A 15739-nucleotide genomic window follows, 5' to 3' on the forward strand; every position below is an offset into this window, starting at 1 on the left:
AAACTCGTTCTTCTCCGCCGCGGCTTAGCCAATTTTTCTGTCTAAGAACAAGGATAATCAAGCTTACAAGCACGGCTTGTTGCACCTACTGCCAGTATCCTATGCACAACTTGAATACGCGCTCATCTCGTTGCTCTCTAAATCAAACTCGGGCAACAACTCGTGACTTTTGCTCTCTTTGAACACACAGCACAATGTCGCGCAACAACTGCTGGATCGTTTGCTTGTCCTTCTTTTCGCTTTATTGCAAGACGTCAACGCGCTTGTCAACTAAATTCCCAACGGCGGTAGGCCGATTTCATTCCATCTAAGCCAGGGCTTGGTGCATAACGACTTCATTTGTTGAGGTTCTCAAGCTCAAGAGCTCTATAACTGACCCGCACTCTGTAAGGGCAACCTCGCGAGGCTCGAAATCAGAGTCCTGAGCAGAGGGGGAATCCTTAGTGAACTACTACAACAGGAAGGGACGCTACAGACTCACCTGAGCAGAGGGGGAATCCTTAGAGAACAAGCCAAGGAGCCCTCTGCTCAGGTGCACTACTATATACTAGTGACCGGAGTAATGATAGAGTGACTGCATAGCGACGAACGATGCATGGGAGAAGTCAGGTGTCGCTAATGGACCCTAGGTGAGTGTCGAGTAGCCCTCGAAGCTCCGGAGAGGCAGGTTTGGGACCGTGATGCCAAGGGAGGAGCCCAGGCATCCTTAGAAGGCCTAAGAAGGGCTTCGGGAGGTCCAGGCTGCCTCTGAGCGTCTCCGCTTGTGACCGTGACCGTGACAACCGGAATCGGAACCGGAATCGGAATCGACTCCGGGTGTGTGACCGTGACGTGATGGCCGGAAACGGAGGGGGAAGGCGTGGAGCGGAAAGGGAAGGAGTCTGGTCTAGCCCAAGGGCCGGGGAGTATCGGAGAGGACCAATGGGAATGGCGGCCAGCCATGACCACTGGAGGGTAGCGACAGGAGGGTCACTCGGAGACGTCCCCGGACGTCTCCAGAGAGGTGGGTGAGGGGCGTGCAGCCTGGGGGCGCTGCGGTAGGCACGAGCCTTAACGGCAGTAGGCCTCACCCAAAGGGAGACCCGATGACGGGGGCCGTGGTGGTGGAGTGGGAAGCGGAGCCATGGCGAGGCTCAGCCATCCGAACGTAAGCCCGAACGCTGACATAGGTTGGAGACACCTAAGAGGTCCAGCAGGTAGAGATCGTAGGGAGACCTTGATAAGTGACAGCCCAGAGAGGCTGGCAGGCCATAGGCTCAAGGTCTAGAGGGAAGTGGTGCATCCACATCCGGAGAGGTCTCCGATGGCATTAGTGATCCCTGATGGTGACTCCGGAGAGGCTCCCGGAAAGGGGTGGCCAGGGAAGTCGAAGACTAGGGATTACTGGATGTGGGATGTGGTGCGGGCAGTGGAGGGAGAGCGTCAGGGTGTGGAGACACGGAAACACGAGCGGAGACGTGGAGACGCGAGCGGAGACGCGGCGCTTGATGGGATCAAGTGACGGCATCAGGGTTTCCCCTGACACACTCATTCAGGAAGCCCGCTCTTGTAGGAGGACATCTCTCTGGCGTTCTTCAATATTTCGCGACGACGCCATCGTAGGCAATTGTCAATACCGGCAACTGCTTCCATCGTTGTTTACCGCTTCGATGGATTGACTATCCTGGCTTTCTTCCCGTCATTGTTATTGCTATATTTATGCCAAATCATGCGGAACATCGGTTTAATCTACTGCCTGAAATACCTGTCAATGCGTCACCAACATCCTCTCCTCAATGCGGCAGCAGCGGCTGCGATAAACATATTTTGTCGCCAACTGGCGGAGCGCACACACGATACATATACACGAGATATTACAACAAGCTCGGAATAACACGTTTAACACCCACACTCCATTTTGTCCCCATCTATAGGTATGCCCAAGCAGCGCATCGCAGCCCTGACGACTCCTATGTCCTGGTGTTCGTGCTGTATATCGTCTTCGACGTGGTCGATTTGATACTGGAGATATTTCAGGTACTGGAGTTGTGAATGTATCCGTTTCTCGAGGAGATTCTTCTCGGTTAGGGATGCGTCTAGTCGAGAGCGTAGTAGGTGGAGTAGATGGTCGCTCTCGGGAGCATTGCGAGGTACTTGTACAATCGACCCGTCGAAAGCCAATTTCTAAGTCATGATTTAAATTTACCAAGTCAATCTAAGTCATGTTAACGCACTATCCGTTTACCATCTTCCAAAAATCTGGGAGTAGATGTGGATGGTATATTCAGCAGGAATGCAGGAAGGCTTCTCGAGGTAGTTGTGGTCATTCTGAACGAAGCGCAGTCACGGCTCGTGACTGCGCTAGCATCGACCACCAGCAAAGCTTGGCATTGTTGCGGATGTCGACTCATTCAGTGAACTATGCGCCCACGAGCCCATCATATACGCCCTCCTTACTCGGCTTTCGCCAAGGCGAATGCTTCTCTCCAACTTCTCTTGAACAAATCGGCGCCAAAATGTTGCCATCAAGCGCAAAATGTTCGCTCTGCCAACCCCAACCCTTCGAATAGCCTGCCCTATAAAAGCTCGAACGATAGTTGGATGTGGGTCATTATTTCCCTCTCTTCCCGCTTCCTTCCTTTGCTTATCAACATGAATTCCAGCGATATCGACAGTCCTTCCACCTTGCCATCCTTCGCCGAGAAACGACGACGGTCTTCTCAGCAGAAAGAGAATCTTGGGTCTGGGTCTTCGAATTCCACTCGGCCATTGAAACGAACCGGCGAGAGTCTCTTCACTCCGGGAGCCTCGAGGACCAGATCGTCCAGCGTAACACGAGCTCAAGGCCCCGCCAATGAGGTGGCTGCCATAGACCCTCTGCCGGCTTTGCTTCCTCAGCTGTATGTCATCGCCACTTGTTAGTAGATTCTTTTATTGACCTCTCCGTCAGCGTCGCGGAAAAACATGCCCAGAGTTTGTGTTTATATTTTCAGTCTGCTGTCACTGACTGACAAAAACAGAAGTGGCCAAGCTTGAGGCTACCGTCGCCAGATTCCACAAACTCAAAGACGAACACGAGCGTCTGCAGAAGGAAAACGAGACTCTTACGCTTCAGTACGCCATTGTCACCAATGAAAACCAGAACATCCACGAAGAGAACGCTCGTTTGGAGCACAACTCGGACGTGGCGATGGACCGGCAGGCACAGTTGGAGTTGGAGTTGGAGAATACGCGCAGAGAGCTCCACCAATGTTCTGAGACAGCTTCGAAGAACGAAGCCAAGCGCAAGGTATGCTCCGACTTTGTGAACAGAGGCAATCCACTTATAGTAATATCTAGATGCTGAGAAAAGCTTTCGAGCAACTTACAAAAAGTTACGACAAAGCTCAGGGCCGCGCAGATAGGCTTAAGGAGGATAATGACCTCCTTCTTCAAGACCTCGCAAACCTCCGGCTGTTGCTTCACAATGCACAGACCGGTCTCGGGGAAGCTTCGACAACAGTCTCTGGCGCACATCGCATCTCTCCGTACTCTCAGTCGCATTTTACAGGATACACTCCACTCCCTTGATGCCGACGATGCGGTGGCTGATATCTCTATGGACTCCGTAATTAGTATTTCATCTGACTCAATCCAGGCCGACGACTAGTAGACCTACCGTTATCACTTTCAAACTCTGACCTTGGACACCCATCTCTTCGTTTCTTTCGCTCTTTTTCCTAGACACGCTCCTTAGCTACATCGACTATATTACTTGCAATTTAATGGTATTCCAAACTTGAAGAGAGATGAATCTGAGGACGCGCGCGCACGAGGAAACGTGAATGACGTGATTATATAAACAACAACTTTTCTTCCGCGCGATCACCAACTTGAATTCCAGTTGCGCGGTCGCCCTGCCCTCAAGTCAGACAAGAGATGCCTAAGGCGAAATACGCGTGTGAGCTATGCCAAAAGCCTCTACGCAATCTGGGAGAAGCAAAACAGGTTCACGATAGGACGTGTGCGGGCTTCAAAGCCTTGCACCTACAATCTGTTACCCATGTCCATCAACGACTTGCCATGCAACCACCACCAGAACCTCCAAGCCCACCAGTTGCTCCAGTGCGTTCCAAGAAATTTTGTTGCTGGTTTACCTCGCTCATACTCAGGAATAGATCCAAGTTGAAATAATTGAAGAGCGCCCCCCAGAGCTTCCAACATACCGTAAAAGTGGCTTACCGGACCGAAAGCGCCGCGTTCCAGCCAAACTAAATAATGCTGCGCCAACTCCACTGCCCCGTCTTCGCCGAAAGGCTTCATCTCAGTTGCTACCTCAACCTGCGCCTAATACCGTGCAGTCGATTGCCGAGCCTGAATCTCCGCTCGAATCGCAACCTTCAACATGGATTCGAACAGAGCCTAATCATTTTGGGCTGTACAAAGTTTATCCTCAGCGTCCCACCCACGATCCTGACGAACATGCAACGCTAAACGACTTATATTGCGCGCCAAAGGACCAAATCAACTGGGATAATTTACCCCTTCCGAAAGAGCCTTGGTATTATCCATTTCCGAATGCATCAGTTGCGCACCTCATGAAATATCACATCGAAGAGGAAAATCCTGGGTCTATCGGCGGTTTTGACCGATTTATCCAGAATATTCTCCAACCCAACGACGAAGCCGAGTCAGATGGCGTGGACCTTCGTGACCTCCCTCAACCATTCTCGACCAAGAAGTTTCTTGAACAACTCGACAAGAATGGAATAGAACCTCTTGGGGTCACTGACAAGTGGATTTCTGGGAGCGTCCAGCTCAAAATGCCCTGCGTTGGACACTCTCAAAAAGAGTGTGATGCTCCTACTTTCACGGTCACCGACATACACTACCGACCTCTTCTTGACCCTATTAGAGAGGTTCTCCAAGGGCCTTTATTCGAAAAGCTCCATACTACGCCGTTCTCCCTTCGTTTCGACCCCACCTTCGACTCGACATCAGCTGACATCGTACTCGACGACGCCAATCCTCCCCTTAATGAATATGGACTACCTGGCCTTCCTCCGGGTCACGAAGAGGTCTTTGGAGAATTATACACATCGGCGGCATTTCTTGAGGCATACAAAGCAATCCCGCAACCCCCTCCTCCGCAATCTCCAGAGGACCCTGTTGAGAGTATTATTATGGGTATAATGGAATGGTCTGATGCGACCCACCTTGCTCAATTCGGGACTGCATCGCTGTGGCCCGGTTATACCTTCTTTGACAACCATCCGAAGGGATTTCGAGCTAAACCATCCTCAAATGCTGGCTTTCATCAAGCGTATTTTGCTACCGTATGTTATTTGCCTATTCTTGCGATGATGCTCACGGTCTTGCAGCTCCCAGACTCTATACGGGACACATATCGTGCTCATTATGGGTGCGACATGTCGGATGAAGTATACAAGCATCTCAAACGCGAGTTAATGCATCGAATATGGGATCTTCTTCTCTCAGAAGACTTCATTGATGCATATGACAACGGTATCAAAATTCGATGTTGGGACGGCATTGTTCGTCTTGTTTTCCCTCGTTTCTTTATCTATGGGGCAGATTATCCTGAGAAGTACGTGATATGCTGTTTCTTACTACTGAGACTTAGTCCTCGCAGGATTTTGCTTGCTACTATTGGCAGCCTGGGCGGCCATCCTTGCCCTCGTTGCTTCATTCAAAAACGACAAATCGCTGAAACTGGCACGGTGAACGACATGAAGCGACGGCAAGTCATTCGAGTCGACGATCATCCTCGACGAGAAACTATTGAGGATGCGTGTCGAGCTGCCTTTGAAAATGGTTTTGTTATTGGCGGTCCAAATTCCTCGGTTGATAAAATGTTGAAAGGGAGTTCCTGGGTTCCAGTTCGCGTGGGTCTTCGCTGAAACATCATTCAACATTCACTAATCATGCGGCAGAATGCGTTCACCAAGCTCAACACGGAAAAGACTCCCTTCAACTTTTATACGATGTTTGTCCCGGACCTGCTCCATGAAGTTGAACTTGGAGTTGCAAAAGCAATTATTACCCATCTCATTCGCATGCTCCAGACTTTCAAACAGGTCGACGAGTTTGATCAACGGTAAGCAGCGGAAATTCTTATTGGGATTGCATTCTTATGCTATTGCAGATTTCAGCAAGTTGAAACCTTTGGGCGCTCTGTTATCCGCACATTTAGTCACAATGTTTCGGATATGAAGTACGCAGCAGCTCGCAATTTTGAGGATGTACTGCAGGTATTGTTGGATGCTGAGCATGGACCCTTGATCATTTAACTGATTCAGTTCTAGTGCATTCTTCCTGTTGTTGACGGTTTATTTCCCCTTCACCAGCAGCTCGTTGATCAACTCTGTTTTGAACTGGCTCTCTGGCACGGGTACGCGAAGCTTCGGATGCATACAACGACAACTATCCAGCTATTTCGGACAGCAACCACCAATCTTCTCACAACTATACGACGGTTCGCACGAGAGACAGCCGATATCAAGACCTGCCTCGTGAAGAACGTCGAAGGGCCAACCAAGCATCCAAGGCGGCGACGGCGAAAGCAGCGGCGGCGAAAGCAGCAACAGCGGTTACTGATATTCAACCAACAACACTTCCTCAAAACCCGGTTCCTCCCGTTCCCCCTTCTCTACGCTCGAGTGCCACATCAAAGCCCAAACCCAAACCTAAACCCAAGCCTAAGTCGAAGGCGAAGGCAAAGACGAAGGCAAAGTTAAAATCAACTGGTCCTGCTATACCGTTGGCGAATGCAAGTGACAACGAGACACTGATACCTGGGCTGCCAACACCCATTGCGGACCACTCATCTGATTCAGCAATGCTGTCGGCAAACCCAGATGGTGACCTACCGCCAGCGGCTGGCCCATCGACACGAATCACCGACCACTTGTCTACGCCAGCTGACGCGCCAAGTTCGTTGGCTACACCGGGTTCATCGACTACAATCACAAGCACAACTCCCCCTGCTCTGCCCAAACAAAAGGGAGAACAGGTTGAGAAGCCGTTCAATTTAATCACGTTCAAATTGCACTCGCTCCCCGACTATCCGGATGCCATCCTGCGTTACGGAACCACTGACTCATTTTCAACTCAGATTGTGAGTAATCTCCAACTAGATTTCATCCAGTTCTGAATTGTCTATCAGGGCGAGCTTGCTCACAGGCTCGTCAAATATCTGTACCGTCGCACGAACAAGCGAGATCATGTTCGTCAAATTGCAAAGCATGAACACCGCCCGACGGTTGATACGTGCAATGTGGGAGAAATGACGGTCCTATAAAGAGGCGGAGAGAAAAGCTGCTGAGAAAGCAACTGCAACGGGAGCTATCCCCCCCGCCGACCAAACAACCAAGTGCTGCTGAAGTAAGCAAAGCACGTCGCAATCGACAACAACTGGTGTCCACTCTCCGTCCCAAACCTTCGTCGTCATCATATGGTGCCTATGTTCCTCCGGAACAGCATCATTATATCTCTGACTCGAAGAGATCATTTTGGCATCTTTCGGACATCAACATGGAGGATGAAGAGGAAGTTTTGGATACTGGTACTGACGGGCCTCCCATAGAACCCATGGTGTGTAGACATTTCAGGTATATGGTTCGTCTTATCAATTGCCTGACAGGAGATTGATCAGTCGTACTCCGATCCCGCACTCAAGGTAGGCGTGCTATTGTCCACTCGTGCATAATTCACCATAACTGCAGGACTTTACTCCTAAACTCAAGGCTTACTTGCGACGTCAACTTCTCGGCCTTGACGATGATGTTCAGCTCACTAAGGAGGATTTGCTCAATGTGATTGTCGAGAAGGATTTACTTTACACTCATGCAACCATGAAGGTCAACTACACAACGTACGATGTTCGTCGAGACCAAGACACATTGAATCCGCGAACCCGAAGATTCTTCATGGTTCATGCACAGGATTCAATCGATCCTCACCGTTACTGGTATGGCGAAATTTTTGGGCATATTCCATGTCTATGCGTTACTGGCAGACCACCCTAGTAAAGCAAAGCGCATGGAATTCCTTTGGGTTCGATGGTTCCGACGCGATATGACCTACACCTGCGGACTCAAAGTAAAACGCTTCCCGCGCCTTGGCTACATGCTGCATGAGGATCCCGATGCTTTCGGTTTTCTCGATCCTCAAGATATTGTGCGGGGCAGTCATTTGATACCTGCTTTTCGCCACGGACAAACAATGGAGTATCTTCCCAAGTCTGTGGCTCGACCCGAATCTAGCAGAAACGAAGACTGGCGATTCTATTATGTTAATATGTAAGCCTCTTTCTCTACGCTACCTTATTTCACTCAGACTTGTTAGGGTGGTCGATCGCGACATGCTTATGCGGTACCATGATAATGTCATTGGCCATCGCAAGATTACGCCTCTCCAACTGTCGGACGACAGTCTTTCCACAATCGACAACAACCTTGCGGTCTCATCTGATCAGACACTGTTGAGCGAAGCAGTGGATGACCCGTCCTCAATAAAGGATACTACTATGCCCTTGATGCAGGTTGACGGGGATAACAGCGATTCAGAGGAGGAGGATGCTGATTGGCGTGGAGACGCGATATTTGAACAGGACAACGAAGAGGCTGATCATGAAGATGAACCGTTGTATGGAGGTGATGCGGCAGTTATCAATCACCTTGGTCTGGCCGAATAGATCGCTCATAACTGCTCATTCGTGTAATATTTCCAATTTGTTAACCCCACCAAATTTGGTGATGCCGCCGGACATAAGTCGGATCTCGGGTCAATGAGAGCCGATGCCCGCCACTCAACTTACTCTCAACCGCCATGCTTGTCGAGGTACTATCCATCAACGAGGCCCTCACGCGTTATATGGCCATGTCATCTACCACCCTACCACTTAGGCTGCTGTCGCTCAATAAACAGAGCCAGAAATCTCAAGAATTAAAAGAGACGAGTCGCTCGGGCCTCTGAATTTGAATTCACAGTCATGCCGCAGTTGAGTATCTCTTCTCCGCGCACCACCGCATCAACATTGAAAGCAGGATTCTCCTTGTGAAATCTGGTACCGCGTGCTCGCTGAAGCGCAGCAAAGCATATTTCCTACCTACAATTCAACCACAGATGACTGCGGTTCTCTTTGGAACACCACAAAGCTTGAAAACACTGCCACCTTTGCAGCGCGTTTCAACTTATAAAGACGCCCGCAACTCTTGCGAACTCATCCCATTCTTTCAGCTGCTATGTTCCTCCAGTCGCGAAAAACAGCCAGTTCGCCAACAAAGCGCGGCCAGTCAGTCTTCGTTCTGGCCTCCATGCATGTTACTGACGTTTTCAGAACCCCGCGCCACCCTGTGACCCATTGTGAACAAGCCGTTTGCCGTGCCCTCCAAGACGACTACAGCTACGAGCAACTTGCGGAAGCTCTTGGTCGTCATCCCTCTGCCGTTCGAAGAGCAATCGCCAACTGCAACAATCTGGGACGACGCGGTTCAAAGAGATGCATTGATAATGTTGCCGAGGACCCTATTGTTCTGTCCCAGAATTTGCAGTATTATCGAGGAATTGTCGTGCGTGGTGCCCCAACAGCTGATTCAGAAACTGACACGACTACTATCTAGCGAAAACTTCGAACAGCAAGGAGACGTTACATCGGAAGCCCAGGAGGAATCCCAGGTGCTTACTGTGAACTTTCGACCTTATTCTCTCGGCTGACCAGCGCGTATTTAGCTTGAAGATACAAATAGTGACCAGATTCTTCGAGCCCCGACCGCGACAGTGGCAGCAGGACCATCTCGTATCAAGAAGGAGCGACTGGTCTGAACCACACACGTCAGGTCAGTGCTTTAGCTTCCGTTCGAAGATATGAATTGACACTCGCTGTCAGCCTAGAAACAAAAGCATCTCCGTACTCTCCATTGCCGACAGTTGTTACAATAACCAAGCACGCAAAGATATCTCATGTACTTAGACTTACTAGTATACTCAAACAAAGCTCTTGAACCAGAATAACTTGCAAAACAATTCCATATCGAAAGCGCTGAGTAATAAGGGTGTATTAACTGTATGACTACCCTTCCCGTTCACGGCAAGGCTTGTAGCGAGTCTTCCAAGCCTGTTGCTAGTATCATAAAAGTGTGGCTAAGGATTATGTAGGTTAACTAGCACCTTGTCGGGGTTTGTCTGGACGAAAAGTTGTTACAGCGTTGTGACCAATTTGGTGATGCAGGTTCTATGGTCAACCTTGTATTCGGCCTTGTCCAGCCGTTCTTCAAGTTGGTTAACGCCGTCACTGGCGTCCAGTACAAAGTGTATTCGTGATTGGCTTCCCAGCACGGCAGTCGATTGCGTTGCTAGGCAAGAACAACAGACGTACGACATCTTGAAGCTGGGAATGTATTGTGTTGGCCTACGCTCTCTTTCGGTGAGTAACGCTTGTGTTTCTTCAGGTACTACCGGCACTGACAAGTCCCTGCATTTTTAGGCCTCCCGACATTCGCTCAATGCGCTTTCTTGACCTCCAAGAGGATGTGCTCCTCCTCACCTGTTCCCTTCTCTCCGTTGGCGATATTTTGCTTCTTTGGCAGGTGCGAAGCCTCCATTTTTGACACTGATTTCTTTTCTCACGAAAACAGGTCTGCTCTACGATGGATCGTTTAACACGGTTGAAGTCAGTCTGGCTCACCCAGCTTGCCTGGCTTTTACGCCAGGGTGTTCGAATTCCAGCATATATTGAGGATTATCTGGCCTTGAGCTCACCCGACTTGGAATTACTTGTGCGGCAGCTCTCGTATGCCTCACGAAAATGGACGCCCCCAGAAAATCGCTCGCGGTTTCGGACGTGGTCTATCAACCTGCCTCAATCGATCACCTGGCTTCATCTGGCTCAAGGAAGATGGCTGTTTGTTGCCTCGTCGGACGATAAACTCAGCAAACTCAGCTGCTGGGATATTTTTCGCATATTCGAAGGAAACGTGGAACCTATTGCCCAGGATTACTTGCCAGATGTGGTCAAGACCGGAAAAGCCGAAGTTCAAGGTTGTGAGATTGTTCTGGCTCTTGGTTTAGGTTCACAGTGAGTCATTTCGTCCGCGGCCCGTTTTTCTAATTCATTTAGACACCATAGATCCAACTCCACGCATATTATCGCCTTACGCAAACTCCACCAAGACTACTCCCTTGTTGGAATTGCTCATATACCAAATTCGACGCATGTTCTCTTGCTATCGGGTTCCTTCATCGGTTGCGCCATTCACCGAGGGAGTAATGTCCCGCACCTAATCGACTGGAGGAGATCACTGATCGTCGAGATTCCGCCTCCACCCGGTGGCCTCGAGGTCCATGGCCAAAGAGTGCGCATTTCCCATATCTCATCATCATAGACATTGATAAAGGGACAGAGCGTACCCAATGTCATGACACTATGGAACAACAACAAACTCGTCATCATTCGCAGCGTGGCTTTAGAGGTCTACGACGTTTCGCTTACCGCGCAAGCTTCAGTCGTGTATTGCGGCAGTATCACACTACCTAGGATTTGGGAGGTTCAAGTGCTTCCTGTTTACCTTGCCGGTTCACCTTTGCGCCTCGTTATTCTCTCGCAGGTCGGCCTCGAGTTAATTGCCTTGGATCCTGTCCTACTTCACGACCTCCACGACGATAGAGATGAAGTCTACCCGAGCACTTGCATCGTAGAATATCCGTCTGATTACCAATTTCCATGCCCCTGGTACCAACTCGGTCTTTCCCCAGACGGAACGCGAGCAACATGGCTTGACACTACCCGGCCTGAAGAGAAATACTACAGCCGTCCCCGATTTCTTTCTGTTCCGCTGCCATCAGCAGAAGAGGAACTCCTTCAAACCATTCCGCCGCAACCATGGGAGATTGACCCAAATAGCGATCCTGCTATCTGGGCTCGACCCCAGATCGAAGCCGACGAAACTCTGGGTATCACCATTGTCGGTAATTGTTTCGGAGAGCTTGGCGTATACGACTTCGGCCGTGGAGTTGGCTTTCCGAGTTGTGTTTTTGATCAAGAGGCTAATGGGGACCCCGACGATGGTGAAATGATAGCTGGTCATGCACTTTCACAAGTAACCGATTCGTTTACCTGGATATCTAGCCAACTAACATAGCCCCACTAGACTCTCATCAAACTGGCCCCCCGACGAGGGCCTCGGGAGCCAATGTCGGAAGATGAATTCCGCGAGGCAACTGCGCACTGGTCGCAAGATAGGATTATCGACTGGCTTTGGATCAATGACTGGTATGAAGACCGGGACTGGGCCCAAGTGTACCGGTGGATTGGACAATCAGGCGACTTTGCCTGGTCTTTAGAACATAAATATGGGTTCCCTGGGGACGCCTTGCCGCAAGCCTACACCCCGCGCGAACACTCGGCGGATACCCCGTGCACTGTCTTCCGAATCGGGAATCGTTACCTTGTTGAGGATGAGGACGGATTTATTCGTTCTTGGCCGAACAACGTTGATCATGGCTTTGTCGTACACGCTGCTGACATCGAAGAGCCAATCCGACCGATGACGGAAACGGAGGATTCTGTATTCTGGAAATCATTCCGCTTGGATTGGCAAAGCCACAAGCCTAGACGTAATCGATGGGCTGAGCAGCAAGAAAGAGGTGGTTTTACCGACTGGAGTTTGTCTTGGGAAGAGGAAGAACCGGTTCCAGCAGAAGACGGTGCGGAATTCGATGACAACATCCATGGTCGGTGAAGTAGCTGATGGCCTGAGTGCGGACCCGGTTGATACTCGTCGATGTTCTTCAGACTATTAACTGTAAACTATATTTCGAGCACCAATAACGTTAGTTGTAGGCAAATCCGAATGCTACGCTAACAGCAAAATTTCACAGCAACAATTGGATAAGAGTTGAGAAAAATCAGTAAACTCCTTGGGGTGGCCCCTCATCATCGCCGAACTTGACACATTGTACTCGTCCTCTGGAGGCGGTATTCTGCATTGAATATGCATCAGTAAGTACAGTGTAACGGAGGCCGGAGCCTTACATAAATTAGTGCTGGCCTATTATGATATTATTATGCCAAATGCATAATAATAATAGAATAATATCATAAGATGGTCCTCTGCAGCATAATATATCCATGATATAATATAATAATAATAATATGAAAATATTATAATAAAATTATAATATATTATAATAAAATTTATATTATAATATATTATAATATTTGATCCTGCTCAAACAAACTTTCAGCATTTTGAACTTTAGTTTTGAGTATATTGTTAAGTGACCATATTATGCAATGCTCTGAAATAGTAGCTTATCCAAATCCCTTTGTTAGATCATGTTTGGAGAAGGCTTTTCAGTGATATGTCTGTAGTGAAATGCCTTTTTTTGGAAATTGTGAACACATTACAATCTTAATAGTATTAGTATATGATGAGTGTGTGTATGTAAGTCTTCTTTAATGGACAGTATTATTGCCAACAGGTAACAATTAGCCTTATTACTATAAGGAAGAAGACTGTCCATAGTACATAAACACTATGAGAACAAGAATAGAAGTAGTACTAGTTAGTATACAAGCTAATTTTGTACAAAGTTGATAAGTTTGGGGCTGACATATAAGGTGCTAGAATAATATATTATAATATATTATGTTGGAGCCATAATAATATTATAATAATATGATAATATAATATACTATTTGTTCCAGTCCCAGACTCCCAGGCATAATATGATAATAGTAATAATATGACATAATAATAAATCGTAATATAATATTGGTCAGTACTAGACGCTGGCGCAGTACTGCGGTACTGCGATATTCCTCTCACAAACAGTATATATAGTAGCTATAATAGTAGTAGTAGTTAGAAGACCTTGAATCGACAACTTACCAAGTTACCTACGCAACTTAACTGATTATCGACAGCCGGCGATGTCCCGTACAGCGCGCGCCGACGATATATCGCTCTGATTGCGTTGGTTTGCCAGAGCCAAGTTGGTGATTTCGTGGTGATGGTTAAACACATACATACATGGTTTTTAAGTTATTACATACATGTATGTATTATCATCAACTCCTTCGCAGCGATGCGCTGATGAAAATTCATCTAAGTACTCTATGTTGTATGTATAATCAGCGCACTGGCATAAAACTAGGTGAACATGTATCCTGGAGCCAGTCTCTGCGTTTTTTGGCACCGGCCCTCTGCTTGGACTGGCGCAATACGAGCTATGGGCTGCCCTGTCAGTCACGATACACTGTTCGTCTGCCTTCTTGCGGTTGCTGATACAATAGTTGGTTGGATGTCGTCCCCCAACCCTTGCGCAGTCCTGGCAACTTTCGTAGTCTTGTCCTTGAACAATTTCTTGGTCTGGCTTCCACACTTTCTTGCATGATATCCGGGCGCAAGTTCTGTAGCACGCGCAGTCATGCGAGTGTCGAGAGGCATCATTTTGCCTACATCGATCACTGCAGTACCACGCAACTTCGACAGGCACTACACTCAAAGGTGCAGTACCCGCGGTTTCGACAGTCGGGTTTCTGACATTTATTCTCCTGGACGGAGGGATAAGGTGTTGGTTGATGAGGTTGGTTGGCAATGGGTGGTGCGAGATCGATATATTGAAACAAAGGAGTTGGATCTGCACTCCCATTGGCGTAGACTCCGTCAAGGAATCGTATTCCGTACTTGCAATTGTCGCATGCCGGCTTGAGAAGCTGTTGAAAGGTAGCTGGGTTGTAGCGTACTGCCTTGAATAAACTTATTGACGCGAGGTCTGTACTTGCAGCCACTCCGTAAACAAGGATGGGTTGACGCTGTTGAAGTTGTGAGCCGCGCGCCATCATGATCGACTCGGAGTCCAGCTTGAGGAGACTAGAGTATGTCAGTAGTGTCGAGGCTAAAGCGCTCAAGCCTGAGGTTGTCAATGCTTACCCTAATAATGCAGGAAGCTCCGCACAGTCGCCGGTATGAACATTAGACCCGTGGAGCTGTCGAACACTTGGAATGGCTGCATTGAATGTTGGGAATGCACTGGTCCAACTTTGCACTCGTAAAGTACGAGCAGTTTGCTTGGAACGTCCTTGGGGGCCACCGAAGGAGGTCGAAATTGACCCGATGATTGGAACTGGGCCGCCTCCCGCACGATACATGATACATGCGGTCGCAGGAGGAGGAGCGAGGTCAACTCGCTCTCCATCATCCCCAGAAACGCCAAGAAAATAAGCCTCGTGCAAAATTTGACCCCAGTTGATATACGTGGCCAAGACTCTCAACTCAACTTCAGCCACGGCAGCATCTGTGATACTCTGGTTTAGAGAAAATGGGAACAAGTCGGTCTCAGCGATGACGAATCCTGTACAATTTGAAGATCAGTAATATTGTTTAGATCAAGTAAATGCATAAGAGTGAAAGACCTAACGCGGCATAGATGTCAGAGATGTTGAGCGTCAACCCATGTGCTCCTTGGACGTTGATGGACTTGACACGGGGACCAGGAACCGGCGTATAATGAGGGCGGCTTTGTTTGTGATTACTGGAGTCGGTCACTCAGTGAACAAATCCTGTTGATCAGACTTTACGCACAAGCACTCTGTGATGAAATCCCGCAAGGCGAAGTTTTGCCCGCCGTTGGTAATACTTGGATATACGCTCCTCATAAGCAGGTAGTTCCGAATCTGATCGTTTGTGAGCTCGCAAGTGGTCGAACGAGTGAAATTACCTCTGGAGCGGGGCGAGTAAAATGGTCCTCGTTGACG

General features: G+C 48.7%; 1 protein-coding gene across 1 annotated transcript; it reads left to right on the forward strand.

Annotated features, from left to right (window-relative positions):
• Positions 1 to 4041: 4041 nt before the first annotated feature.
• On the forward strand, positions 4042 to 8674 carry MIND_00551400 (uncharacterized protein; the record flags this gene model as incomplete). Its single annotated transcript, XM_037362293.1, has 13 exons — positions 4042 to 4083; positions 4137 to 5566; positions 5612 to 5864; positions 5913 to 6076; positions 6125 to 6230; positions 6285 to 6370; positions 6424 to 7096; positions 7145 to 7204; positions 7282 to 7572; positions 7622 to 7657; positions 7704 to 7852; positions 7923 to 8279; positions 8326 to 8674. The coding sequence occupies 13 exons, from the start codon at positions 4042 to 4044 to the stop codon at positions 8672 to 8674; spliced, it is 3996 nt and encodes a 1331-aa protein (XP_037222585.1).
• Positions 8675 to 15739: the final 7065 nt, after the last annotated feature.

The sequence above is a fragment of the Mycena indigotica genome (genome assembly GCF_014461135.1).
Source record: "Mycena indigotica strain 171206Taipei chromosome Unknown Mind.scaff0004, whole genome shotgun sequence".
Classification (NCBI taxonomy): domain Eukaryota; kingdom Fungi; phylum Basidiomycota; class Agaricomycetes; order Agaricales; family Mycenaceae; genus Mycena; species Mycena indigotica.